The sequence below is a fragment of the Sycon ciliatum genome, chromosome 1 (assembly GCF_964019385.1).
Source record: "Sycon ciliatum chromosome 1, ocSycCili1.1, whole genome shotgun sequence".
In the NCBI taxonomy this organism is placed as follows: Eukaryota; Metazoa; Porifera; class Calcarea; order Leucosolenida; family Sycettidae; genus Sycon; species Sycon ciliatum.
In genome coordinates, this window is record NC_088643.1 from 89,253,016 (window position 1) to 89,278,181 (window position 25,166).

Below are 25,166 nucleotides of genomic sequence, written 5' to 3' on the forward strand. Positions count from 1 at the left end.
TACGTAATGCATGATTTGAATATTTCCCAGACTTGTCTGGACTTGTACTTGCAGGAATCTCTTTCGAAAAACAAAACTACACCGTGTAGATCTACCTGATCTACCGATGATGCTCTGCCCTTTCAGTTTGGCTCATGGATGTGTGCAGGCCTGATGCTTGCAGAAGACCTGTTTGTTTCTTGTATCTGAGATCTGAGATCGGGGATGCTTAGCAATGGCTGGAAAGAAGCGGAAAGGCTCCTCCCCTGGGACTAGCCCATACTTTCAACAACCTGCAACCCGGAGATCTCGTTCAGCAGCAACGCGGTCATCAGCAAGACAGAAGAAAATTGCTGAAGATCAATCAGGTACTATTCAGTTTGGCCACAATAGCAACAGTTACTATGAATATATGGTATAATAATAGTACAGTCATCCATACATCTATCTTCCCATATTGAGAAAAGTATGGTACACTCTATACAGATTAAAACAGTTAAATATTTTATCGTTGAAATACAAATTGTAGTTACAGTTCAGGTGACAGCGTTGGTATACAGTCGTCCCTCTCTAATCCGGCACCTTTTGCTACGGCGTTTTCTGCTGGATTAACGAGGGTGCTGGATTAATTAAGAAATCCTGCCCTCTGACCCGGCCCTACCCAATTGCATGCATGTGTCATACGTCAAAACGCAGGGTTTTTCCGTGTCGATCCAAGTATTTGATGCACAACTTTATATTCTCAACTGTTCTCCAGGAATATACACAGTGATAAAGTGATAAAGTAAAACAGAGAACATGTTCACATGTACTCTTGCACACACACACAGACCTGAAAATTGGCAGGACACTACTCCTTGCTAAAATAAGAAAGTATGGTTGACTGCTTAGCAGTTGTCTCCTGGACAACATTGACCCTCTTGAGAAGGCCACGCAAGCAGTCGACATCATGCAGGTCGAACGACGGATGTCCTTCGAAGCAAACAATTGCATCAGCAAGTGCGCGGGATGCTTGTGCCAGAGTTGGAAGGCTGTTGGAGTGCGCATCCAAGATGTGCTAGAGCTGTTAGCCAGTTAGTTGTAGAACGTCAGTACCGTCGGTCAGTGTCGTGCATCGTCGCTGATTGTTTTGTAACTGGTGGTGTTAGTGGACAGTATAGCGTAACTTGTAGTTCCTTGGTCTTTCTCTTTGTATAAATTGAGTTCGGGTTCGGAAAAGTCCTAACAACCAACCGAACTGAACTCTCCCGCGCGAGGTCGAGTACAGTTGTCAACTGAATTCGATCGATAACTGAACGCGATTTACGACTGCCGGATTATGAAATCAAACTACGTGCAGTTTGAGCGATTCGTTTCAAAAAGTCACTGCCGGAGGCGGAATTCAAGTGCCGGATTACGATGTAGGAATTGAACGAAAAAAAATCGGTTTCATCAGAAAGTGCGCCGGTTGGCAAGGGTTCCGGATTAACAAGTGCCGGATTAGAGAGGGACGACTGTAGTATATTGAGGTTATGCGAAAGAAGTCATGATGATGAGTCAGCGGAATTCCGGAACCGCTTATGGGCGCTATGTTCATGTACATGTATGCAGAGTGAGTTGTTACTTTCTATTGGGGTATCGCGTGCTATGCTGCGACTTTGCCAAAGCATCTCAATTGATGATGTCATACCTCTATTTTTTTTAGCTGGGACAATTGTATAAGGTGTTGATGTACCAGTATGTACCCCCCCCCCCCCCCCTCCATCCATCCCTCATTTCATGATAACACTCGGAGAAACTTGGCATAGGTGGTGGGCGGATATGCCGGATAGCTTGGCTCTTTCCAAGATTCCAACATCTCCTGGGTACGCACTTATCGCTCACCAATAGCACATCCACCATGCCGCAAGTACCGATACTACAATAGCGCTTGAAAGTGCTACGTCACAGCATAGCAACAATTTCAAAAATTAAAAAACTGGATCCACTTGGATCCAGTTTTTGTATGGATCCAAGCACATTTCAAGCGGTCTTACTCACAGGAAGGTGATGTAGCCAGTGAAACTGACTGATTTGGCTAATGGGGCGGGGTGACAACTGGTGGCGAAATAAAAGTCACACCTGCATGCGACATGAGTGGGTTGCTATGCACCCGCATACTTAGGCAATAGCAAAGTCACACCTTAGTGGATCCAAAATAGAAATCTGATGTCAACTTAATACTCCCTGGCCGTTTTTGACGTCATCACTTTCAAGTCCTATAGTCAATACCACTTCTAAACATTTAGCACCATTGGTTGTACACACTTCCATCTCCTACAATACATAATACACTCGGACGTCCCTTATCCGGGCACCTTGGGACCGGGCACTGCCCGTATCCCAGGATAACTCATCTACCATGTATAATATCATTTTTCAAAGAAGTTTATTTGGCACATATTGCACATGTTCAGGATACAAAAAGAATCCATTGATAAAATAAAAATGTGTGGATTAGGCCAAGTAAAATAAAATCCCAGTTTATCGTCCTTTTTTTCACAAAAATCGGGGAGGGAGGGCGGATTTTATTTTTATTTTTTATTTTTTGATGTGCTACAGACTAGTATAGTTCTTGGTAAACAATGACACATCATGTGCAACAATCTGCAACAGAATAGTGGTAGTGTATGGAATACACAATGCTATAACAGTTATATGTACATAAACAATTACATGCAAAATCTTTGGATCGACAGATTGTCACTCCACTCATAAGACACAAACCCCAATACTGTTTGGTTCACACAGACCACCAGATAAATGATAGAAAGCTGCAGAAGGGAAAGAACCAGTCAGGACAGTAACCAATAGTCAGTCATAAAGGGAACATGTTGACGAAGCTGTGTTTTCAAGCCTTAGCCGACGTAAAAAATCAAGCTTTTTGGCAAAATTCTAGATTTAAAAAATAAAAATAAATTCCGGGCGGCCTCGAAAAATGGGGCGGGGACGATAAACTAGGATTTTTTTACTTGGCCTTACACAGGTTGGCAGTGATAAATAAGCACTTGCGCATACAAGTACAAAAAAAGTTCTAACCCCCAAATTTGAAGCATTTTTTGCCATAGGAACTCAAGCTGAAGGTGCCCGGTAGAGAGACGTGCCCGTATCTGAGGCGTCCGGATAAGAGACGTTTGAGTGTACTGGTAATACATGGTACATGCTCCCATCTCCTCCATGTACATGTATGTACATACTGTACTCCCATCTCCTCCATGGATGTACATTGTCCATGCTGCCAGATCTACCTTGCAAAAAGAACTGTGATTTTCTGATGCCAATCAACTAGTGCTGTTTTGATGAGCGAACACCTCTCACGAAGGATGCCTTTGTTCAATCACACACATACACATGCACCTACTGTAAGTCTACAAATGTTCGGCCCATTCAAATGTTCAGCCTTCCAGTGCTAAAACACGTTTCGGCCCCATTACATTTTCAGCCTGGACTCGTACTGCTGCTGACAGTGTACTACAGTCCATTTCAAAACTATAGACGCGTACCTAGGCAAAAACCGTTATGCCAGCATCTATACCACATAAAATCTGTGATCACTTTGTGCATAAATTTTTCCAAATTGGGCGTCTGTTATCCAATCCTTTAGAAACTATATGAGAGTAATTGTGGAGCGATCCTGAGCCATATTCCGAAAACTATTCTCAAAAAGTTCCAGCCAAATTTGAAATATTTCAAAAACCCTACGCGTCTATAGTTTTGAAATGCACTGTAACTAGTATACTGTCACACTGAACCTTGCAAAAGAAAATTTGGCCGCAACACATTTTCGGCCAAATATGACCAGGCCGAAAATAGCCGAAAATGAATATGCGCCGAATATTTGTTGACTTCCAGTAGTGGGTTTAAAGTTGAACCCCTTTTCCTTTTTCACTATTGTAGTGGGTTTATCGGTCTTTGTCCACGTGGGTGAGTCTGATCACCCACGCCCTCTGCTTTAAGAGCTGCACTTTATCCTTGACTAGAGGGTGGTGGCATTCTCACGGGTGCAGAAAAGTCAGGTTGACTGACTCGCCAAGCCGTGAAGCTTACGTGTTTTCTGATGTTTTTCTCATCCTTTGTGCAGCAGAAAGCAGTTTGTTGCCTACTTCTGAAGCTGAGCAGTCCAATGCGACTGTATCAAGAAAACCAAAGGTAAATGTGCTGATGGCCACTGGTCGTGTCTGCAGTGAACAATGTCTAATATTGTCTGTCGATAGTTCTTCAGTAAGGACTTACAATCTTATGAATTTCTTGTTTGGCCTGGCACGCACGCACGAGGGAAACATGGATGCAGTAAATGGAATTGTTGGTCTTTGACCACTTGGTGGTGGGTCTGATCTACTCACCTCCCACGGCATCGCGTTAGGAGCTGCATCTGTGCCTTGATCCTTGAGGGTGGTGGCGTTCCTACGGATGCGGGAAAAACTTAGCCTGACTGGGTCTTACGTGAACTGTGGATTTTTTAATTTTTGAAAGAAAATGTTCAGAACAGTGCATGACTTTGTTGCTAGACTGTACGGCTGATCAATGTGCGACACTGGAAAACATGGTGGTGATTTTTTTGATCACCGGGCGCAGTGCACGTGATGACATGTTGTCATGAAAACGGAGTACGCGTGCCAAGCGTGGCCGCGTATGGCACTTCATGCATGCAAGAAACATTTTTTGAATTTTTCGAGCTTCAAGCTTCATCTCGATCTCGAGTTAGTACTTTGTTTCACTTACCTGGAGGTCAGCAAGTCTGTTCCACGAGCATAGTCTTGACTTGCATGGAGATTTGGCGGCGCCTCTTCTGACAAGCTGCTGCCAAATCACCTACCAGCCAGCCTGCATGTCTCGTATTACAACATGCTCGAAATCGAAGATTGCGAAAGAGTCAAGAATTGTTCTGATCAGCTCGACTAAGCTCAGAACGACGTCGGAGCAGAGATGGGACTAGGGCCCTTTAAGCAGGAGAGTGGATAACAGATGGCGCTGTACGAGTACAGTAATTCTGAGCCGCTTCAGTGGTTCAGCGGCACCAACTTTAGAGTTTAAACCTCGACACAAAATCTACCCGGATAGGGAGCCAAGGATTAAAATTAAAAGAGAGGGGTCCATAAGTTTACAAGTAACGTTTACCTGTATTCGTTTTGTCCAACACTAACGATTATAAGCAGGATACTGTTGAGTCAGTTCACATCAATCAGTTTTGTGCTAATTGTCGTGGCACATTTTGACTCAACAGTATCCTGCTTATAACCGTTAGTGTTGGACAAAACGAATAACTTGTAAACTTATGGCCCTCTCTTTTTTAAATAAAATCTACCACATGCCTTTCCAGTAAATACAACTTGGGAGTGACATGGCCCAGACCCGTTCAACCACCTCACATCTGCAATGTATTAACAATTTTGTTATCAGATCCTGCAACTCTTGACACACCTTGTGGATGTGATTCCCCATAAAGGCACCACCATGATATGCCTGGCGGGTGATAATGTGCCGTTGTAGAACACGCTCCAGGCAAGAGGTGCAGAGACCACCTGCTATAGCTGCAGTGGACAGAGTCGTGTGGAGGCCCATCAGCTCCTGCTGCAAGACTGACACTTTGGTGCTGGTCAATTGGCACTGCCGCTGTAGACCACCGGTAAGAGTTTGTGGGCAAGCGCCCTGTGCCTCGACAATGTGGGGGTGGAGAGCAATCCACTCGAGGTGAACTTGCGAACTTTCAAGGTGTTGCTCATGTTCTGAGAGCTCTGCTTGCTTGGCTGCAACAAGTGTATGAGTCTCAGCGAGCTTTGCAAACTCTGCGGAGTTGTCTGCTTCGGCGTGGGCAACGCATGCTAGCTGAAGGTCAACGTTGGAGCATTCCTTCTTCAACGCCTCGTAGAGCCACACTAAAGATCTCAAGATCAAGGTGCAGTGCTGGTAGCGATGCGTGATCAATAGGGATGGGCAGGATGGCTGGTCGGATGGCGCCCCGGAACAACTTCGCTTGTGCTATTCGTGCGCCGTCCTTCACGAACCCTTCATGATCTATTGCCAGTGTGGTGAGAGTGCGTGGTGGTGCGGCAGAGATCTGAGCTGGCTTCATGCTAGCTTTAGTGACAGTACAGTACAGGCAAGGGTGGACACCGCTGGAGCCGAACAAACCATGCAAAGTTGTTCGAAATTCATAATCACCAAACAGTGTAACTTTTATTTTCTTGCCTTGCCACTCTGATGTGCATAACAAATTGATTTGTTGTGCAAATGGTGTCAGGGCAGTTGTGAGATTTGCAGGAGTGCCCTTTGCTGCAAAAAACTAAGGACGGTATGGTGTTCTTCGTAGAATTTGGGTTCAGCAGGTTTGCTATTTGAAAGCACATTTTGAAGGATACATGGTCCCCCAACCTTCACAAGAACTTCATTTCCTGGCAAAGACTCATTGTGTCAAGTCAGTAGCCCAGCTTTGTCGTACTCGTCCAAGTAGAAGTGAACGAGCTTCACAAGGTCTGCGCTTGCCACCATAGGTGCTGAAAGGACTTCACCATTTCTCGTGAGAAAGGGAACATTCTCCACAATGAAATCACTAGGTAGTGGCTCTACTACTTGCTCACGCATTTTGTGTTCTGACTCAATGCTGAGACCACAAGAATGCATCCACCTCCGAATCTTGCGAAGTTGGTTCCAAGGCATGTTCAAGTCTGTTTGCAATGACAAAGCAGCACTGGCAGAAAGAGGTAGGCAACCTACACCAGAATCTTTTAATAGCTGTTGTCGTTTCTCTTTGCTCAGCGAGCGTAGCTCCGCGGCATCGTGAGCTTGTGAGGAACTAGCACTACCACATACTGTTGGTTTGTGTTGTTGGAGTTCAGATGCTCCACACTGTACTGTACGTGTTGAGGCAACATCGCTTCTGACGCATCCTTGTGTTGTGCGCGTAAAGGTCTGTGGAGGCCCCTGGGCAGATTGTGTTGTGCGCGTAAAGGTCTGTGGAGGCCCCTGGGCAGATTGCCCAACATGTAGAATGCCACCGTTTGCTTTTGCTGTGACTAAATGGCTGGTCAATCTCTCAGCAGCATCACCTCAACGTTTTCTAGGAGAGGCAATCGAAACATCGGCCACTGTTGCTGACAATTGAATATAAGGTGGAGTGCTAAATTTCCCAAGGGTACAATCTGCAACATGATCTTTTAGACTACTCAAAGGGAGTGTCTTCTGGAAGCCCTCAAACGGGCTTTCATGAAAGTCACATTTCACAGCAAGCTAAGAAATGCATTCAGAAACGAACCCTGGGACCTCCCGCAACGACAATGCCATCAGAGGAACTTGGCAGACTGGGCAGTTGGCAGACTGTTCCAGCCAATGCCACACCCAAGAAAAGCAAATGACCTTTGAACAGCAAGGCACCTGTATAGCTTCATTTGCAACATGCAAGCAGACACTACAAATTACAGATGAGAATGTCATAGAAAATCTTTCAGGAGCCAATGCTTCACGGGCTTTCAATGAAGGCATTGCCCGGCACTTGATTTCATTCTTGTCATCGGCATCTATGCCTCTGTCGACCCCGACCCCTACCCCCACCCCACTTCGACTGCTGCCTATCTCACTGCATGCAGCATTCCCGTCATTGCGGAGAGTGGGTGTACATGTGGAACTGTTGGGAGTACTGGTTTTGCTAGCAGATGGTATCTTTACAAGTACTTTTTTTTCTTTCAGGAATAGGATACTTCGTTTGCTTTGCCTGTTTGGAGAACCTTTCACCACCTATGCGACACATAGTTCCTAGCAACTGGACGTGCTTGTCCATATCTCCCCTGCTAATTACATGTACATGTACTTAGCTTTACAAGGCAGAACAACAGAGACCAAAAGGCTTTTACGTTACTCCGAGTTTCGTGTTTCGCTTTTTGGTCTCTGTTGTTCTGCCTTGTGTAGTACGCTCTGCCCATGTTAGGGTATTGAGCACTATTTGCAGCAAGGACTTCAGACACTTTGTGTACTTAGCTTTAGGTAATTGAAAGGTTCCGGGCGCGTTTGAAGGGTTCGGCAAATTTCTGCCACAGCTACTTCCCTCAATATCCTATCGAGTCATGTAAAAAATTTCAGCGCAGTCAAAAATCGAATAGCTTGGAAAAGCCGTCCCAAATCCACCGCCGTCACTGCCTGAAATAATTGCAAGTTCTGAAATTGTGCATGACAACATCGAGAACTGAGTCCGTTCGCACGCGAAAGACTTTTCGTTTCTTCTCCAGAAACAGGATGTTTTCCGAGCTCAAAACACACTTTTGGAACACTCAGATCACAGGGTTTACGTATAAACTGGGCCAAAATCTACCCGAATCAGTCGGAAATAAGCTTGAAACCATAATGTTCTCCACGTGAGACTCGTGCTCAGCGAATTTGAAAATTCAAATATTTTGAAAATCGGACGCCATTTTGATGGTCGCACTACGCACGTACATACTGTAAAACCGGAAAGTCTAACGTTTTAACGACCAATTTTTTCGTTATTTGAAGAAACGTTATCGCAAACCCGGTTTGAGATGTCTGTGTAAAGATGCGCATACAGATAGGTGGCCAGGTAGAAACGTTCAACTTCTCGTTAAACTTTCCGGTTTTACAGTAGCTGAACAGCCGGGACTATCGCATGGGCGTACAACATACACGTACTTGTTGTGGTAATAAACACCTCACCGATGTCCAATGACAGTGGATACAAAATTAATGTGCATGTAATGTGTGCAGGCAGGCATAGTGGGATGGTCTAAGACCATGATTGAGAAACAGAGTGTACCAGGTTCAAGTCCTGCTTGGAAGCGGAAGGATTTTTTCCAGCCGTGCTGCGACCCACAGTTAATTGGGAACTCGTGGCCTGGCACGAGGAAAACATGGATGCAGTGAATGGGATTTTCAGTCTTTGACCACTTGCTGGTGAGCTGATCTACTCACCTCCCACTGTTTTAGGAGCTGCATCTGCGCCTTGATCCTTGAAGGGTGGTGGCGTTCCTACGGATGCGGAAAACCCGGCTTCCAACCGAGTCTTACGCAAACCGTGAAAAAAAAATGTGTGCTTGTATGTATGTGCGTGCATGCATAATATGTCCGTGGTGATCTCATTCCTTATGTTATGGACTAGCGTGGCAAGCGCGTTGCACGCACCAAAGAGGACAAGTCCGAGGCAACTAGCCAGTCAAGTGCAAGTGCTCTTGCTGCTTCATCTCATGCCGACACTTCGCAACACAGCGAATACCCTGAAGAGGATCTTGATGAGGATGTGGCTATGTCAATGAATAGCCAAGCCAATGTGGAACATCTCTCTAAGAAGGAGGCTAGTGGTAGTGAAGATGATGACGATGAAGATGTTGACTGGGAGGAAGTACCAGGGACGCAAGGTTAGTAAGTTATGTAGAATAGTAACGTAACCGTTAACTGCTCTGTACTAGATATCTACAAGCGTACGCCGATGGAGTCAGTAATGGCGTTTTTCAAAAAAGAAATTTGGCCAAAATCCGGGCACGCGTACATGAAAAATCACGTACGCGTGCCCAGCATCCTAGACGCGCCAGCATGCAAACTGAGAAAACCCTGATGAGAAAAATTAGAATTATGCTCTTTCCTTGGCCAGGACTAGCCAATATGCCTTGTGATTATACTTGTTTGTAGGTAGGTTCACAGGTCAAAGAAGGGCATTGCGAGTTGTTGGTCGTTTAAAGTTGTATTTAGTTAAGAATTTTCGACACAGGTTGAAGCTCTATTGTAAGGTTTGAAAAAAGTTGGGTGTTTGCACGAAGAGGGTTGGCCCGAGTACATTGCTGCAATACTAATGCAAGTCCATTTCTGGAGTCCTGTGTGTAATTTGCTTGTGCAACGCTGTGTAATCCTGCCATGAAGTACTTCAAAACAATAGGTAGTATACTTTGTCGATGTCAACCTGCTCGCCAAGAAGGGAAAACCCCTGCACTGCACACCCTGCTGCACTGCTTGTGCCGATGTCTCCCTTAGCCCGACCCAATATCGCAGATCCAGTACTGTACCACTATCACATTCACACATACATGCTGACTCGCACACTTGCTATCACACTCACACATACATGCTGACTCGCACGCTTGCTATCACGCTCACACATACATGCTGACTCGCACGCTTGCTATCATGCTCACACATACATGCCGACTCGCATATTTGGCATCAGTATCTAGGCTTGATCACGAACATCCAAAAGCCAATGTTGTCTGTTGATTGCGCTTGTGCATGAAACTTTGAAGTCACAAGTGAACAGTACCTCATCTCTTGTGTGTGAATGTCCATACTATTATATTGTCATGTACTGGATGCAGTCCATTTAGCTCATGTCTGTATACAAGGCACTGTTGTGGCATAAACTCTGAAAATTGTTTGTAAGTCAACTTCCCAGATTTTTCTTGTATAGTTTACTATATGTGATGTGTATGCTGTGTATGCTTATTGTGTCCCTGACATGTGCATCACAGCTGAAACAGAGGTGAGCACTCTTCTGTCAGGTACCATGCCAGTGCAGGACACTTCAAGACAAACCATTGCTGTGGACATTCTGAAGGAGAAGCCGGGAAAACGACAGTAGGTTTATTTATTTTTTTATTCAGCGTCCAATGGCAGTAGCCAGCCATGGCAACAAGGGTTGTGTGATTCGGAACTGCGGGGCGACTCTGTTCTGTGCGTTTTAAGTATGTAACGTTACCTCAATGGCTCAAAAGAACACGCTCTTCTCAATGAACCATAAGGCTGAGTAGAATATTACTATCCCATACAGATCCTAGACTTGTTCTCAAGTTTCACTAGCTCTTCATGGTATATCACAGAGCCTTTGGCCCTTTGTACATGTAGGAAGATTTGCTAAGATTTGGATTTGTCGAGATTTGGAATCTAGGTACATGCACTTGTACATACATACACAACACTCACACAACTTCAAGTTACAGCTACACAGCCTTTCGCCTCTGTTGTGTGTGTATACTGCTCTGTACATTTGTGCATTGAGCACTCTACCTCAAGCTGCCTAGACCGGCCTTGTTTGTGCACTTGTACATATAACATGACATATGGTACAACATGTATATCATGTGTGTTTAACCATCTTGTCTGATGTAGGCGTCCAAGCAAGCAAGATCAGCTGAACAAGTTACTGGATAAGATTATGAGAGCATTGCAGCAACAGAAGCATAAGGTGAGCACAGTGAAGCAAAGCTGTGCAGCACTTACTGACTAGTTTCTATGGCACTGCACATTTGTGTGGCTTGATTACTCCTGGCTCAGTTACAGGTCGCCAGTGACTGAGTCCCAGTGTTTGTACATGTCAATGGCACTGTGCAGCAAACTACTTCAGTAATCACTCAGTGATGCACTCACTCAGTGTGTACTAATACTACTGTAGCACCCATTCTATATCTTGTATACTTTGAAGATGGACAGGTCTTGACACCGATGACTACACTGTGCTAAGAGCTGCTTGTCTTGACTCCAGCGTGTGTACTGACTCTGTATGTATATGTGTCTATGATGTCGTGCTTGTTCAGGTTCATCTTCTGTGTCTCGTGGCCAGTGCTAAATACGTCAACTCCATGTGCAACGGTGATGTTCTCAAGGTTAGAGTGCTTGATAAATAGTTCAAATAAGTTGAAATAACTAGGCTTTCCGTCTGCTGGCTTTGATTGTCACTTGGTTATTGTACTGTAACATCAGGCGTTGAAGAACGAGCAGCTGAAGAACGAGCAGCTGAAGAACATCCAGGCTAGAGAGTCACCAAAATTTAAGACCATGCCAGGCTGGAAGCAAAGGTTTTAAACCCCTAAATGTGTGTTTTCATGTCACTGCATGAGCAGTGTATGTGTATTGTGTGAATGTAGTACACTGTATTACCATGCACGAGCCAAGAATAAAAACAAAGACGCTGGAATTTGGTGCCTGACTGTGATCTGTGCTTGTGTGCATGCTTACATTTGTTTGGTCGTGTGTGTGTGTGTGTGTGTGTGTGTGTGTGTGTGTGTGTGTGTGTGTGTGTGTGCATGTTCGTGTGTGTGCATGTTCGTGTGTGTGCATGTTGCTGCTCTGTAGGCAATCGCCATGTCATGTATTCCAAGCCAATATTTTCGTCAGGAGCCATGGCGGCAGAAAGATGTCAATAGCATGCTTTCTTGGTGAGTGTCTGTATGATGATGATTCGTTTGTGAAAACTTTATTACTCATCGAGGCAATTACTGGTACCCCAGTTTTGCCTCGTGTCATACAAGCTATATGTCACAGAACACTGCTGTCTGTACATATTATGATGGCCAGTTGTCATGCGGAAACCCTACATATCCTTCCACAGCGTGTATCTGGACTGTGTCTCCAATATGCTGAACTTGAAGCCATTGGCCCGTCAAATTCAGGATCGAGTAAATTTTCGCAATACTCGGCAGGCGGAAAACCGTATGCTTCACAGAAAACGTCTTTTTCAAGTGCCCTAGAAAAGACAGGAAAACTTCCCGCAGGAATACGGCATGGATCGATCGACATTTTGATTGAATAATTGAGAAAGTTTGGTACATTGTACTAAAGGGGTAAGCTGCAGCTTTTGGCCTGTTTACCAGAGTAAATCCAGCTCCAGCACATGCACTCTCTGGCCAACCTCATCACACCAGCAACATGACCTCATCACACCAGCAACATGACCTCATCACACCAGCAACATGACCTCATCACACCAGCAACATGACTCCAAGTTGTAGATAATCACTAGAATGCAGGGTGTAGGCAATTGAAAGGATGTGCGGGAAGCAATGTACGGCAAGTGGGAATCTAACCCTGTGAATATAGTTGAATACTGCTGTTCTACACTCTTGCTCAGGTTGGCATCAACATTCTCAGTTGAAGCAAACAACGAGCAGTGTGCTAGCCAGGTAAGCATGTTGACACATTCCCAGCATGCCTACTGTCTTTGGCTAGTGAGTTGCCGTTCGGCTTACATTGTATGTGTAAAACGTTTTCTAGCTGCCTCGCAAATACTATAGCAGGGCCATACGAACACAACGGGTCCCCACATTTCTGGCAGGAACACCAATCGTTATTTCCTTGTCGACCAGTGAAGTCGTCCGCTCCAATTTCCTGGCCGTCATCAGGCTGCACTTCTACCAGGGGCACCTCAGGAGGTCCTTCAGGTTCCTTAGAGTATGGTCGCAGTTGTGAAGCTTGGGAATGTTGACCAAACATCGTTCTTCATCACCAGAAAATTCAAACAACTAAGATCTTCAAATGCAGAGAATTTGAATACTAATCACACGTGACGTCATCAAAACCATCAAAAGAGGAGACAAACTTGGCCCTCCCTAGCTTCATATATCGACTTTTTGGGCCTAGTTTTCGCGATTCCCCATTCCTTGGGGGCCATATAAGGCCCCCATGAAGAGAACACACCACCGAAAATATTCCCGGAGTGCCCCTTTAACGGTACCGATATGAATATTTCCCACTTTGTTTTGTTCTTATTTTGTGTCCGGTATTAGCTGACTTCGGTGATGCACGGCTTGTACAGTCATGTTTTCCAGTCGCGTTTGGACCTCGTGCTGGTATGGTGGTAAATTGATTTGCTAGCCTACGAATACTATAGTGCATACTCAGAGCAAGTTGTGGCACTACAGTGCATATGTATATTTCATCAGTGTCACCAAAGCATGGTGCTATTTACACTTGTGTCACCGACGGCAGTCTTCCGCCATTGCTGAGGCGCTTGACTTGAGGGACCTGCTGATTTTTCAGCGCATTTGATGGATTTTCATGAGGCATCTCTGCCCTTCGCCACCCTAAGTGTTTGGTGTTTTGTCCAACAATTATTTTTAGTGAGAAGTAATGGCTTTGGAATTTATGTGAGGAACCCTCGTCTACCTAGTCATGTTATGCGTTGGATTGGGTTAAAAGTACATTGTGCATGAACCGGTATGTATGTGTGTCTGTAGCTGCTGCCTGCACTTTTACCTGTATGCTGGTCTGAGCATGTGCACATTCATCTTTGTGTGTTTGTTTCATGTGCCTGGGTATAACAGGCCATCATCACGTGCTTCCGAGCTCTTCAGGTGTCAGCCAGACTGGTGTTGTCATTACAGGTAATTGCGCCTGCTACTGAATATGCTATTTTTGCTTGTTTTATGGGATATAGCCAGTTTCCTCAAGGACAATATTTTGTTGTTGTTGTTGTTGTTGTTGTTGTTGTTGTTGTTGTTGTTGTTGTTGTTGTTGTTGTTGTTGTTGTTGTTGTTGAAGAACATGTGTGTCCTCTTTCTTTGTGATAATAGCCAGTAGTAGTTCTTGGCTGGGACGGGCCAGTGCTGGTTGTGTGTTCCCCAAACGATAAACATGACTGTCCAGAACCTGCAGCATGGATGAAGAAAATTGCTGTGCTTCATGGACAGCCGTGTTGCCGTTATCTGTTTGTGGATTCGATTTGGAATGTTTGCTGATATGCTTCTTTAATACTGCTCTCTTTTATGAAATGCGCTCCTTGATTTTCACACGATGTCCACACGAACTAATATTTACAGACAAGTTGTCACCCCAGTATCCGGGTCCACATTCTATCCTGTAGTAGTCCTTGCTGTGTGCGATTGCGATTGCCTGGTCTCGTAAGACAAGGTGTCTTTGTGACGCAGCAATTCCATACCTAACTCTCCCTTTGTTTTACTTGCATATGTCTTGTGTTTTAGCCGGTTGCCCTAAAGTGGACAAAGTCCATGTCGAATGTAAGTATGCCTTCCATGCAAGCTGTGTTCATCCTGATCCTAGTACAACAGTTGCCCGCACGTTGAATTACTGTTCATGCGTGGCACGTGTACAGACTGGCTATCTCTCTGCTAGTCTTCAGCGAAATTCAACTTCTGTACACATAGAGAAGCATCTCGGTGCCGTTGTTACAGTCATGCACCTGCTGCTTGATATTATCTTGCGCCTGGCGGTGGCCTGCAAAACCTGTACAACAGAGAAGACTGTTTAGCTGGTGTTCCTGCTGCATGTACTAGTGCCACAGAGCATGGCGTACATGATTGTATTCATCACTCGGTGTTGTCACATGTTGTCATGTGTTGTCATGCAGCTAGCTGTCCTATAGAGGTTCTACGAGTGACATCATCACATGCGTTGTATGGCGTGGCAAACCAGTGCTTGTGATACCACTCCTTACAGATTACTTGAAGCGATGATGTAATTGCATAACACCATTTGTCTCGTCACGACATCAGTACTACAGTTGCTTGTTCCATAGGTCATGTTCAAGCCATTCATAATCGTGTATTTACTATGTACGCTCTGAGGTTTACTTCTGGTGTTTGGTGTTTGCTGAACTGTTCGCATGTAGGCTACCAGCCCATCTGCTTCTGTTTCCAGTGAAAGAAAGTGTTCTGAGTTGAAAACAATAGTTACTAAGTCAACAAGCTGTCCTCGCCACCGTAGCAGTTCTGCTAAATCCGAATCTACTCCAAGTATGCTTGGAACCTCATCACCGCCAACAAGTAGCACTGCCTCAAGTGCATCTGCACTGCTCACAACCACTATGGATACATCTAGTGCTGGAAATACAGCCAGTTCAAGCTGTACTGGTGCTGCAGTCATGCCTACGCTTGGAGAGTGTTCAGCTGCACAGAGTACCGGAGAGGATGTGTCTTCAAATAGTAGAACCCAAGCATGTGCTGATAATGCTGCTGGTGCTGGTGCTGCTGGTGCTGGTGGTGGTGCTTCTCGGTCACGCTCCAAAAGGGCAGTTAGACAACCCATGACTCGGAAGCTACGCTGCGTTGCAGTCAGCCGTAGCTCACACTCGATTCACAGCTCTGATTCTGAAGGAGTTGCCAGTGGACAGCAGAAAGTTGTTCTCGTAGAGAACAGCGATGTTCAGAGAAGTCCTCTTCTACCTCGTCGACAGACAAGACGTGCCGCTTCGAAGACAGCTACGCAGCTGAGTAGAGAACACAAGGACATTGACGACCCACCAGTGGCCAGACGCAGCACACGGAAGAAGCCAGCCAACAAAAAGACCATTGATGTCAGCAGTGAGAGCGGTTCCGATAGTGATTTCGTACCTTCGCAACCGATGCGCACTCCCAGGAGAAACCTATCCCAATCTCAACCTGCTGCAAATACAAGTCCTACTAAGAAGACGGAAGCTGCAGATGTCCATGCCAAAATGTCTGATAGTGCAAGTCAGGGAAGTTCTACACGTAGTGGTGGCAGTGATTCTAGCTCAGACTCGGATTTTCAAGCACCCAAGAAGAAAATCAGACGAACGCCCAGCTCAGCGAAACAATCACCTTCTGCCACCAACAAGCGTCAAAGGTCATCATCCCCGTCAGCTATAGCTGACACAACACCGACGTCCAGTAGTAGCAAACGTCCATCTGTTGCTTCGGGCAATCAGCAGGCAACAACAACGACAACGACAACTCCACCTCGTGCTGCAAGGCGTGCCTCCGCTAGTCGGCGCAGTAGCACCAAAGACACTGTAGGTAAGTACTAGAGTCAGAGGTCTGCTAGCTACATGTACATGTCTACTATGTACTGGTACTGGTGTGATGTATTGCATGGTTGTGCTTGGTTGAGCTGGGGTGTGTGACACCGCTGTTGGAGATAGGTTCATAGTGCCCTAGAAGCCTCTGTGTGGAAGTGAAGACGATACAGTAACTCATGTACATGTACTGTAATGTATTGTGTATTTACTTAATTTCCAGGAGGCCCAGCTGTGAAGTAGACACGGCCATCTTCCTCACCCATGGACTCTTTGCTGCACTGAACTGACCCATTTCCGGCCGGCCCAATTTATCATGTCTATCCACCAGCACAACGCAACATGCTACAAAGTTGAACAAACACGTCAGTAGTAAATTTACACGCCACAGAATGTTGCCACTAAAACCTGCCTCTGTATGCATGTACATGTATGTCTCATGTATCTCGTGCTACTCTTGTGTATGTTGGTATTCAGGTGTGGATTGCTGGCTTGAGATCTATATTGATGATGCGAAATCGTGGTTGTGTAAGTATTCTAGCATGGCAATACATTTAGACGCCTGTTTAGACGCCTGGTGATAGCGAAATGCCGAAACGTTGCTAGAATAAAATAAATTGATGTGAAAACGATGTTCAATGTTTTGCAGAGTTATATGAACGAGCTTGTCAGTTTGAATGCCTTTCTTGTAAATGAAACTGCAAGAGGTATCACTAGGCCCAGGTATCATCAAGAGTACATAAAAACCAGAGTGTGCAGCTTAGGGCCTTTTCTACTATGGGTGTCTGTCACGGCGGATTTCCGTGATTACATCATATTTGGCGCAGATCTGAGGCAGGAAATGGCGTAGTGCGTACAACTGAGCTGCAGTTGTGCAGAAAGAGACCTGCTTGAATCCTGCTTGTACGCACTACATCACAAAAATGATGTAATCACGGAATTTCGCCGTGACAGCAACCCATCCGAGCTGCACACTCTGGTTTTCATGTACTCTTGGTATCACCCTTACTTCTGTGTTAGGTGTGAGTTTTAAAATGTGGATTTGGATACTTTTACGATTGGTGCGGTCCAATGTTGCCCTGGGAGTATGCTATAGCATGCTTCTTGCAGCTGAAGGTCAGCTTTTCAGCCAGTAGATTCCCTTACAATGTAACGCTATTTTTATTTCATTTTGTTATACTGGGCGTGTGCCGGAGCATGTACTTCATTAGCACATGTGTGTTTTACGTCCTTCTGTTTGTTACTAAGCATTATAATAATTATGTGTGTACGTGCTTGTGTGCGTGCATGTGTGTATATGTATGTGATTGTGTGTATATGTATGTGATTGTGTGTATTTGTGTGTACGTATATGTTGACACTGCAATGTACATGTACATGTAGGTGTTGATCCCGTGCTCCTACAACCCAGTCCACCATTCGATATCGCTGCAAAGGCATCTCAACCTGTCTCCTATGTGATTGCAGTTGACGACAGTGAGTGTTGCTTTATTGGAACGTTGGAGTATCGGTACATGCACAGTAGAGCATTGATTATCCGGACACCGACTACTCAGTATCCGGATAATCAATTATCCTGAATGGCTGGGGCGCTGCTTGCATGCCCGTCAATGCATGGTAGAACAAAGAGTACATACCGTATAGTTCCGTGTATATGCCCACTCGAAATAACGCCCATGTCCGAATTAGCGCCCATCGAATCGACATCCACACTCAAAGCCCGTGAGTTTGCCCATGCCCAAAAAACGCACAGGGTAATACTGTGCCTGTGTATGCATATGTGTGCAAAATGTTATGCATGCTTATGAGACGCAAGCGATGCCATATGCACCTTGTATAGGCCCAATCCTGAAATAACGCCCATGCCCAAATATTCGCCCAGTTTTCAAACCCTTGTTCTGTATACACCCGGGGGCTTATTTACGGAACTTTACGGTATTCAAGAACTTGTAAACAATGCATTCAGGTGCAAGGCTTCAAAAGATCGTACCTCAGTCAAATCTCGTTCGAATTCAACGATCCAAATATCCAGGTTGAAGAGAAAACTCTCAGCTGTCGGTAGAATCAATCCATGAAGCGCTGCGAGCATTGGTTCTTGAGATAAATCGCTCGCAAGTTGAGCCGCGATTGCAGCAGTTCCATTAGCGTGCAATGCAACTTGAGTACTGAGAATTTTTTGACTTTTCGTCATGCTGATTTGCTCGAAATTGCAAGGGTTTCACTTGTGATATTCCCAAAAGTACTTCAGAACACAGCGAAAATCGGAACTCAGCGATCGAGGAAAATGAAATGGCTGGAGCAGGATGCAATTGGATGCATTTGGGGCATTTTTGTACTGTCGCCGCTCTCTAGCGCTAGAGATACTGTAAAGCAACAAATTGTCGCGACATTTAAATTTCACGTTTTGCCAGCCTGGACCAATAAGTGGCGATTAATTTTAGCTATCTTGGACTCCAACAATGTGTACTTTGGAAATATCCTCGGAGCGCTGGGGCGCAGAGCGCGTGAATGATGAAAGAAGAAATCAAAGAGAACAATAAGGCAACAACTAGTGCTGGTCGATGTACATGGCTGAATATTGTTAGTAATAACGATAAGTAGCAGAGATACACACAATAAGAGGACAGAGAAAGTGTATCAGTATTGGTTTATATACTCACAAAGCAAAGTGTAGATGGCGCAAATCTAAAAGTTGTGAATGGCGGCAGTGCAAAGCGTAAATGACTGCATCATTGGCAATCGCGCAAGCACACAAGCACCTCTCTCTCAACAAGAGGAGTGAGCTTGTGTCAAAGTGTCGCCACGAGAATAAGTACTACCTTCGGAACTTCAAACCATCCACAGCCATCACCTAATTAAGTTAGAGACAACCGGCTCCAGTAGTTGTCACCTTTCACCACTGCTGTCATTCGCACTTTTAGATTTGCCCCATGATGCAGTCATTTACGCTTTGCACTGCCGCCATTACTAACTTTTAGATTTGCGCCATCTACACATTGCTTTGTGAGTATATAAACCAATACTGATCCAGATTTCTCATTACTGTTTTCTGGTGATCGCCTAGTGCGTGAAACTCGGAGTAAAAACACTTTCTCTGTCCTCTTATTGTATGAACCAGTTCTGCCTCTCGGTATTGAGCACTTTCTTGGACAGCCTGGAACCTCTCTGTTTTATAAGTAACAGAGATATTACTGCCTATTTCTACTGCTAGAAATACAGTCCAGAATGCCAGCCTTCTGGAAGCCCAGCTTCACGCACGTTGCACCCGCGGGTTCTGACATGGCAGTGATGAGCCACGTGGTAGGCAGAGGCTTGACTGTGGACGCTCGCAAATCACCTTGACTTTGTCCAGGGACACACCATCCTTCAGTGCTGCCTCCACCTCAGTTTTTTTAATTTATTTTTTTACTTGAAACCACGCTCCCAATTCGTAAAACAAGAAAGAAGGAGGAAATGACAAAACAACAGACTAACAAGACATTGACTGAATGGGGCTGCAAATGCAACGCAGCGGTGGTGATGGGGTGCTGCAGGCTCCGCCGACCAATGGTCTCGGTATCCGCGCCTACTTCACGCATCAGAAAATCGGGAGAAGAAGAGAAACAAAAGAGATTGAAAAAAAGAAAATAGCGAAAGTATAGTGTGGAGAGAGAGAGACAGAGACAGAGACAGTCTGGTGAGACAGACAGACAGACAGACAGACAGACAGACAGACAGACAGACAGACAGACAGACAGAGACAGAGAGTAGAGAAAACAAGGAAAAAGAGAGCAATACCTGCATGTAGATACTAGATAGGTGCGATTGGACTGAGTCAGTAGCCCACATCCAGTTCTCGGTGCGCAGGTAGCGGTATACCTGCGTCTTGAATGCCTGCATTCGGCTGCGATGGGGAGGATGCAGGAGCAGATCACAGGGCGATGCATTCCACTGGTAGAGCACACAGTGGGGAAATGATCGCTTCAGGACTAACGGGGTAGAGGCTGGCAGGCTGGCGTCCAGTTGAAAATGGTGGCCAGCAGCGCTGCCATGGTCGCTCCGGGTTCGCAGGTTGGCCGACTGCTGACGGCGAGCTGGCAGAACCGCGAGAAGTTGAGATGGGCCCGTAATTACTTGTAGCTTGTATAAACAAGCTAGGGCAGCTACTGTTCGTCTGATTGCCAGACTAGGCAGGATTGCTCCCGGACCGATGATTCTGAGGGTGCTGTGCTGGACTTGGTCCAGTCGGCTGAGGTGGCTGGGTGACGCTCCAATTCAGATAAGTGGGGCGTACTCCGGCAGCAGACGAACGAATGCGTTGTACACTGTTATGCGCCCAGCCGGAGGGAGAGAAGATGAGCAGACCGGCGCAAAAGACCAAGTCGCTGCCTTGCCCGGGTTGTAACAGACCGGAGGTGCTCCCCAAAAGACAGCTTCTGGTCAAAGAGGACACCTAGGAGGGTGATCAAGTTTGCCTCGGGGACTTGTATTCCGCCAAGCATGATTGGTGGGAGGTGTAAGTCAGCTCTTCGGAGCGTTGCGTACCAGTCGGCAAAAAGTGCCTTCATTTTGCTCTTGAATTGGTCATTGAAGGTGAGGTCCAGTGGCTGAAGCTCACCAGTACAGCCAGCCGGAATAAACACCTGGTGGATGTTGTGCTCCTTCAGCTTGTCCAGGACTGAAGTACAGCCGTGCGAGGCAAATACATCAAAAATTGGCAATGCAGGTTGCGAGGCCACGGTAGCTTCAGCTTTTGCCGCTGCTTTGCAGCATATGGCACCAAGACGTTGTCGACAAACTGCAGCATGGTTTCCCCTGTGCTCCAGTGAGAGGGGGAGTGGGTGACGTTCCATTCATCTGTGAAGTTCACCTTCGGATGACATGCAGGAGTCTTCCCAGCATAGATAACCTGCGGAAGAAGCAACGCGCCAGCAGCGGATACAGAGACAAGGATGGTGATTTCCCTCTTGTCGTCCTTGCCGACAACGCTGACCTGCTCAGCCAATATCCATGAGTTGACAGGAACCAGCTTAGTCTCTGTCTGGTCCCAATTAGTGATGAGTTCAGCCGGAATGGAGTGCTCCTCGACAATAGTCTTGACTCTGTCAAGGAAATTTGCTTTCTGTTGGTCAAAGTCTTCTGGTAGCTTGCTAGCAGCTTTGGTGGCCTTTCGCTTTACAAACTGATGACGCCTACAGAGCGAGTCAGCAGTCACGAATCGTGCTCTCAGTGACCTTGTGGCCAGTCTCTTTTGAGATCTTGTCGACCGCTGACTTGTTGCCGAACTTTGCTGCATGCCTGCCCAACTTTGCTCGCAGCTCGTCGGAATGACTTTGGTACTAGTACAGTGTCCTGACTACCATGGTCCACCTCACTCTCTTTCTTTTGCAGAGACCTTTCCAGAAAGCCCAAGATTGTGAAGCTAAAGTGTGTTGAACTGAAGTTATGATCAAAAACCAAAAACAAACAAAGAACACGGAAAATTCGGAATTTTTACATTTTTCTTATAGGAGAGGACAAAGAATTTGTACATCCTAGCTACGGTAATCAAAGGAGAACGAAGGGCGGTAGATCCATGTGCTCTGAACCCGATGAGCTGACACCGTGTCAACAAGACAGGTGCACGAAAGCATACATACTTGATCATACTTCTGCGAAAGAATGACACAATAAAAACATTCCGCCGTGGGGGACCCATCACAGCTCGAGATAGGGAGTTGCACACTCTTGATTATGCACTCTTGGTAGAACTACTAGTACATGATGTTGTACACATATTCGATGATGAAACCCACTGCTGTATCACATGTATGCATGAGCCCTATACTACATGTGTATATAGTGCACGTGTAGCTGTGACTCTCTCATTTAGTATCCGGACATTTCCCTCATCCGAACCCCTTCTGAATATCTGTCCCAAAGGGTTCGGATAGTCGATGCTCTACCGTACTTACAAAACTCACGCCACAACATCCCTTTTTCCCGATTCCTCATGTATGCGTGTGCCTGCGTGCGTGTGGTGTATACGTCTGTATATGTGTGTATGTGTGTGTTTATGTGTGTTTATGTGTTGTTATCACTGAGTAGCTGCTACCGGGTACTGCTGACTACTGACTGCTTGTATCACCTTGTGTGGTTTCTGTTCAATTCACAATTTGCTGCTTTGCTTGTGACCGGACTGCTGTAGATAGTCGAATAAAGGACGTGACGCAGCGTTACGTGCATGACTGGATGACACGTGCTAAACGGCGCAGAGTCGATGCAGGCTGGTGGCAGGCAGTCATGGCAGCATACGCCCCTCTTGAGCAGGTAACTGGTTGTTACTGGTGTACTGCTGATACCGTTACATCTCAGTGGCTAGAACTCATCTCCACCAGTGCATTTTGGTATGAACTTGCACAGAAACTAGCCATTGGTCATGATACTGTCACACACTCACTCTCACATACAAGTATCTATACACACTCACTCTCACATACAAGTATCTATACACAGTCACTCTCACATACAAGTATCTATACACACTCACTCTCACATACAAGTATCTATACACAGTCACTCTCACATACAAGTATCTATACACACTCACTCTCACATACAAGTATCTATACACAGTCACTCTCACATACAAGTATCTATACACACTCACTCTCACATACAAGTATCTATACACAGTCACTCTCACATACAAGTATCTATACACAGTCACTCTCACATACAAGTATCTATACACACTCACTCTCACATACAAGTATCTATACACAGTCACTCTCACATACAAGTATCTATACACACTCACTCTCACATACAAGTATCTATACACAGTCACTCTCACATACAAGTATCTATACACAGTCACTCTCACATACAAGTATCTATACACAGTCACTCTCACATACAAGTATCTATACACAGTCACTCTCACATACAAGTATCTATACACAGTCACTCTCACATACAAGTATCTATACACACTCACTCTCACATACAAGTATCTATACACAGTCACTCTCACATACAAGTATCTATACACAGTCACTCTCACATACAAGTATCTATACACACTCACTCTCACATACAAGTATCTATACACAGTCACTCTCACATACAAGTATCTATACACACTCACTCTCACATACAAGTATCTATACACAGTCACTCTCACATACATACAAGTATCTATACACACTCACTCTCACATACAAGTATCTATACACAGTCACTCTCACATACAAGTATCTATACACACTCACTCTCACATACAAGTATCTATACACAGTCACTCTCACATACAAGTATCTATACACAGTCACTCTCACATACAAGTATCTATACACACTCACTCTCACATACAAGTATCTATACACACTCACTCTCACATACAAGTATCTATACACAGTCACTCTCACATACAAGTATCTATACACAGTCACTCTCACATACAAGTATCTATACACAGTCACTCTCACATACAAGTATCTATACACAGTCACTCTCACATACAAGTATCTATACACACTCACTCTCACATACAAGTATCTATACACAGTCACTCTCACATACAAGTATCTATACACAGTCACTCTCACATACAAGTATCTATACACAGTCACTCTCACATACAAGTATCTATACACAGTCACTCTCACATACAAGTATCTGCATTGTGGCTGGATTTAGGCTGCTAATCGCTGCCTGTTTTTCAGTATCTGGTCAGGTTATGCATGGGCAAGTGGATGCCACAGTTGCTTGTGTGATGTGAGAGGCACGAGTGATCAGAGCGCAATGGTGGTGTAGCCAATTTATACGAATGCTCACGATCAATTATTCTGAATTGACCTAAGCTGCATGTTGGAGCTGTTTTCGAACTCTCTTTTTTGACTTCGTCATTATGTGCTTACTAGTATCATCTTCTTGTGCTGTGTCATGTGCAGGATATTAATATGGAAGAAGACCTGCGCTTGCAAGGTAAATTGGGCATTGTTTGAACTCATGATCGCAGTTAGGTAACTTACTGTCTACTGTATAAGCAGAAATATTCGTCTGGAATTTAATTTCGTCTTTTTCGTCCAAGGAGCTTTTGGACTAAATTAAATGTAGGACGAATATCGATTTGTCCAGCGTTTCTATACACTCTTATGACCCATGGACGAAATTTCCAACCGGACGAACTCCTTTTCTTTGGAGTTGGACGAAATTATTGACCGACGAAATTTTCTGCCTCTACAGTATGTCATTCAACTCAAATAGGAGATAGTGGCGTATCAGGCAATTGGGCAATACAGACTTGCGTTACTTGGGGCAAGTGTGTGTGTGTGTCACAAGAACGGATGTCGCTGATAGGTCATCCAGCTAGGAGATGAAGTCTTTGAGGCTATCTTACTGGCTGGTCACTTCCACTGGCTTGCCGTCCTTCTCAAGAACCTTGTCACCGTTCATGGAGTCTCCTGATAGCCCAGTTGCTTCTAAAGCACTGCCATGGAGGAGTGCTGATGACAGCATGTATCACAATATTATGTTTGGTCCTGCTTCATATCGTTTACCACTATCTATCTAGGTAAGCTGAGTGAAATGTGCGGCTCACTGGTGATTGTAACTCTGGTCGAGTCTGCGGTGCTGGAATACCTTCAGTGTCCAAATTACTTGACACCAGCATGCAGCCAGAACAGTACAAAACTCCTCCTCGAATCTCGGATGATGATTGCTTGTCAGACCT

The 25,166-nt window shown here is 45.3% G+C and overlaps 1 protein-coding gene across 2 annotated transcripts in view; it reads left to right on the plus strand.

Moving 5' to 3' along the window:
* The first annotated feature begins 92 nt into the window (after nucleotides 1-92).
* Nucleotides 93-25,166, plus strand: part of LOC135806295 (DNA repair protein complementing XP-C cells-like) — a 36,043-nt gene continuing 10,969 nt past the window's right edge. The window contains exons 1-16 of one of the 2 annotated variants that reach the window (XM_065320463.1): nucleotides 93-347; nucleotides 4,079-4,146; nucleotides 9,101-9,356; nucleotides 10,458-10,563; nucleotides 11,095-11,170; nucleotides 11,520-11,588; nucleotides 12,058-12,140; nucleotides 12,833-12,884; nucleotides 13,488-13,550; nucleotides 14,025-14,084; nucleotides 14,682-14,717; nucleotides 15,329-16,472; nucleotides 16,949-16,999; nucleotides 17,855-17,947; nucleotides 22,638-22,759; nucleotides 24,385-24,418. In XM_065320463.1, coding sequence (XP_065176535.1) covers nucleotides 215-347; nucleotides 4,079-4,146; nucleotides 9,101-9,356; nucleotides 10,458-10,563; nucleotides 11,095-11,170; nucleotides 11,520-11,588; nucleotides 12,058-12,140; nucleotides 12,833-12,884; nucleotides 13,488-13,550; nucleotides 14,025-14,084; nucleotides 14,682-14,717; nucleotides 15,329-16,472; nucleotides 16,949-16,999; nucleotides 17,855-17,947; nucleotides 22,638-22,759; nucleotides 24,385-24,418 — 2,446 coding nt within the window. In that variant the 5' untranslated portion in view covers nucleotides 93-214. The remainder of the gene's footprint in view (nucleotides 348-4,078; nucleotides 4,147-9,100; nucleotides 9,357-10,457; nucleotides 10,564-11,094; nucleotides 11,171-11,519; nucleotides 11,589-12,057; nucleotides 12,141-12,832; nucleotides 12,885-13,487; nucleotides 13,551-14,024; nucleotides 14,085-14,681; nucleotides 14,718-15,328; nucleotides 16,473-16,948; nucleotides 17,000-17,854; nucleotides 17,948-22,637; nucleotides 22,760-24,384; nucleotides 24,419-25,166) is intronic. The other variant, XM_065320464.1, reaches the window with a different exon arrangement.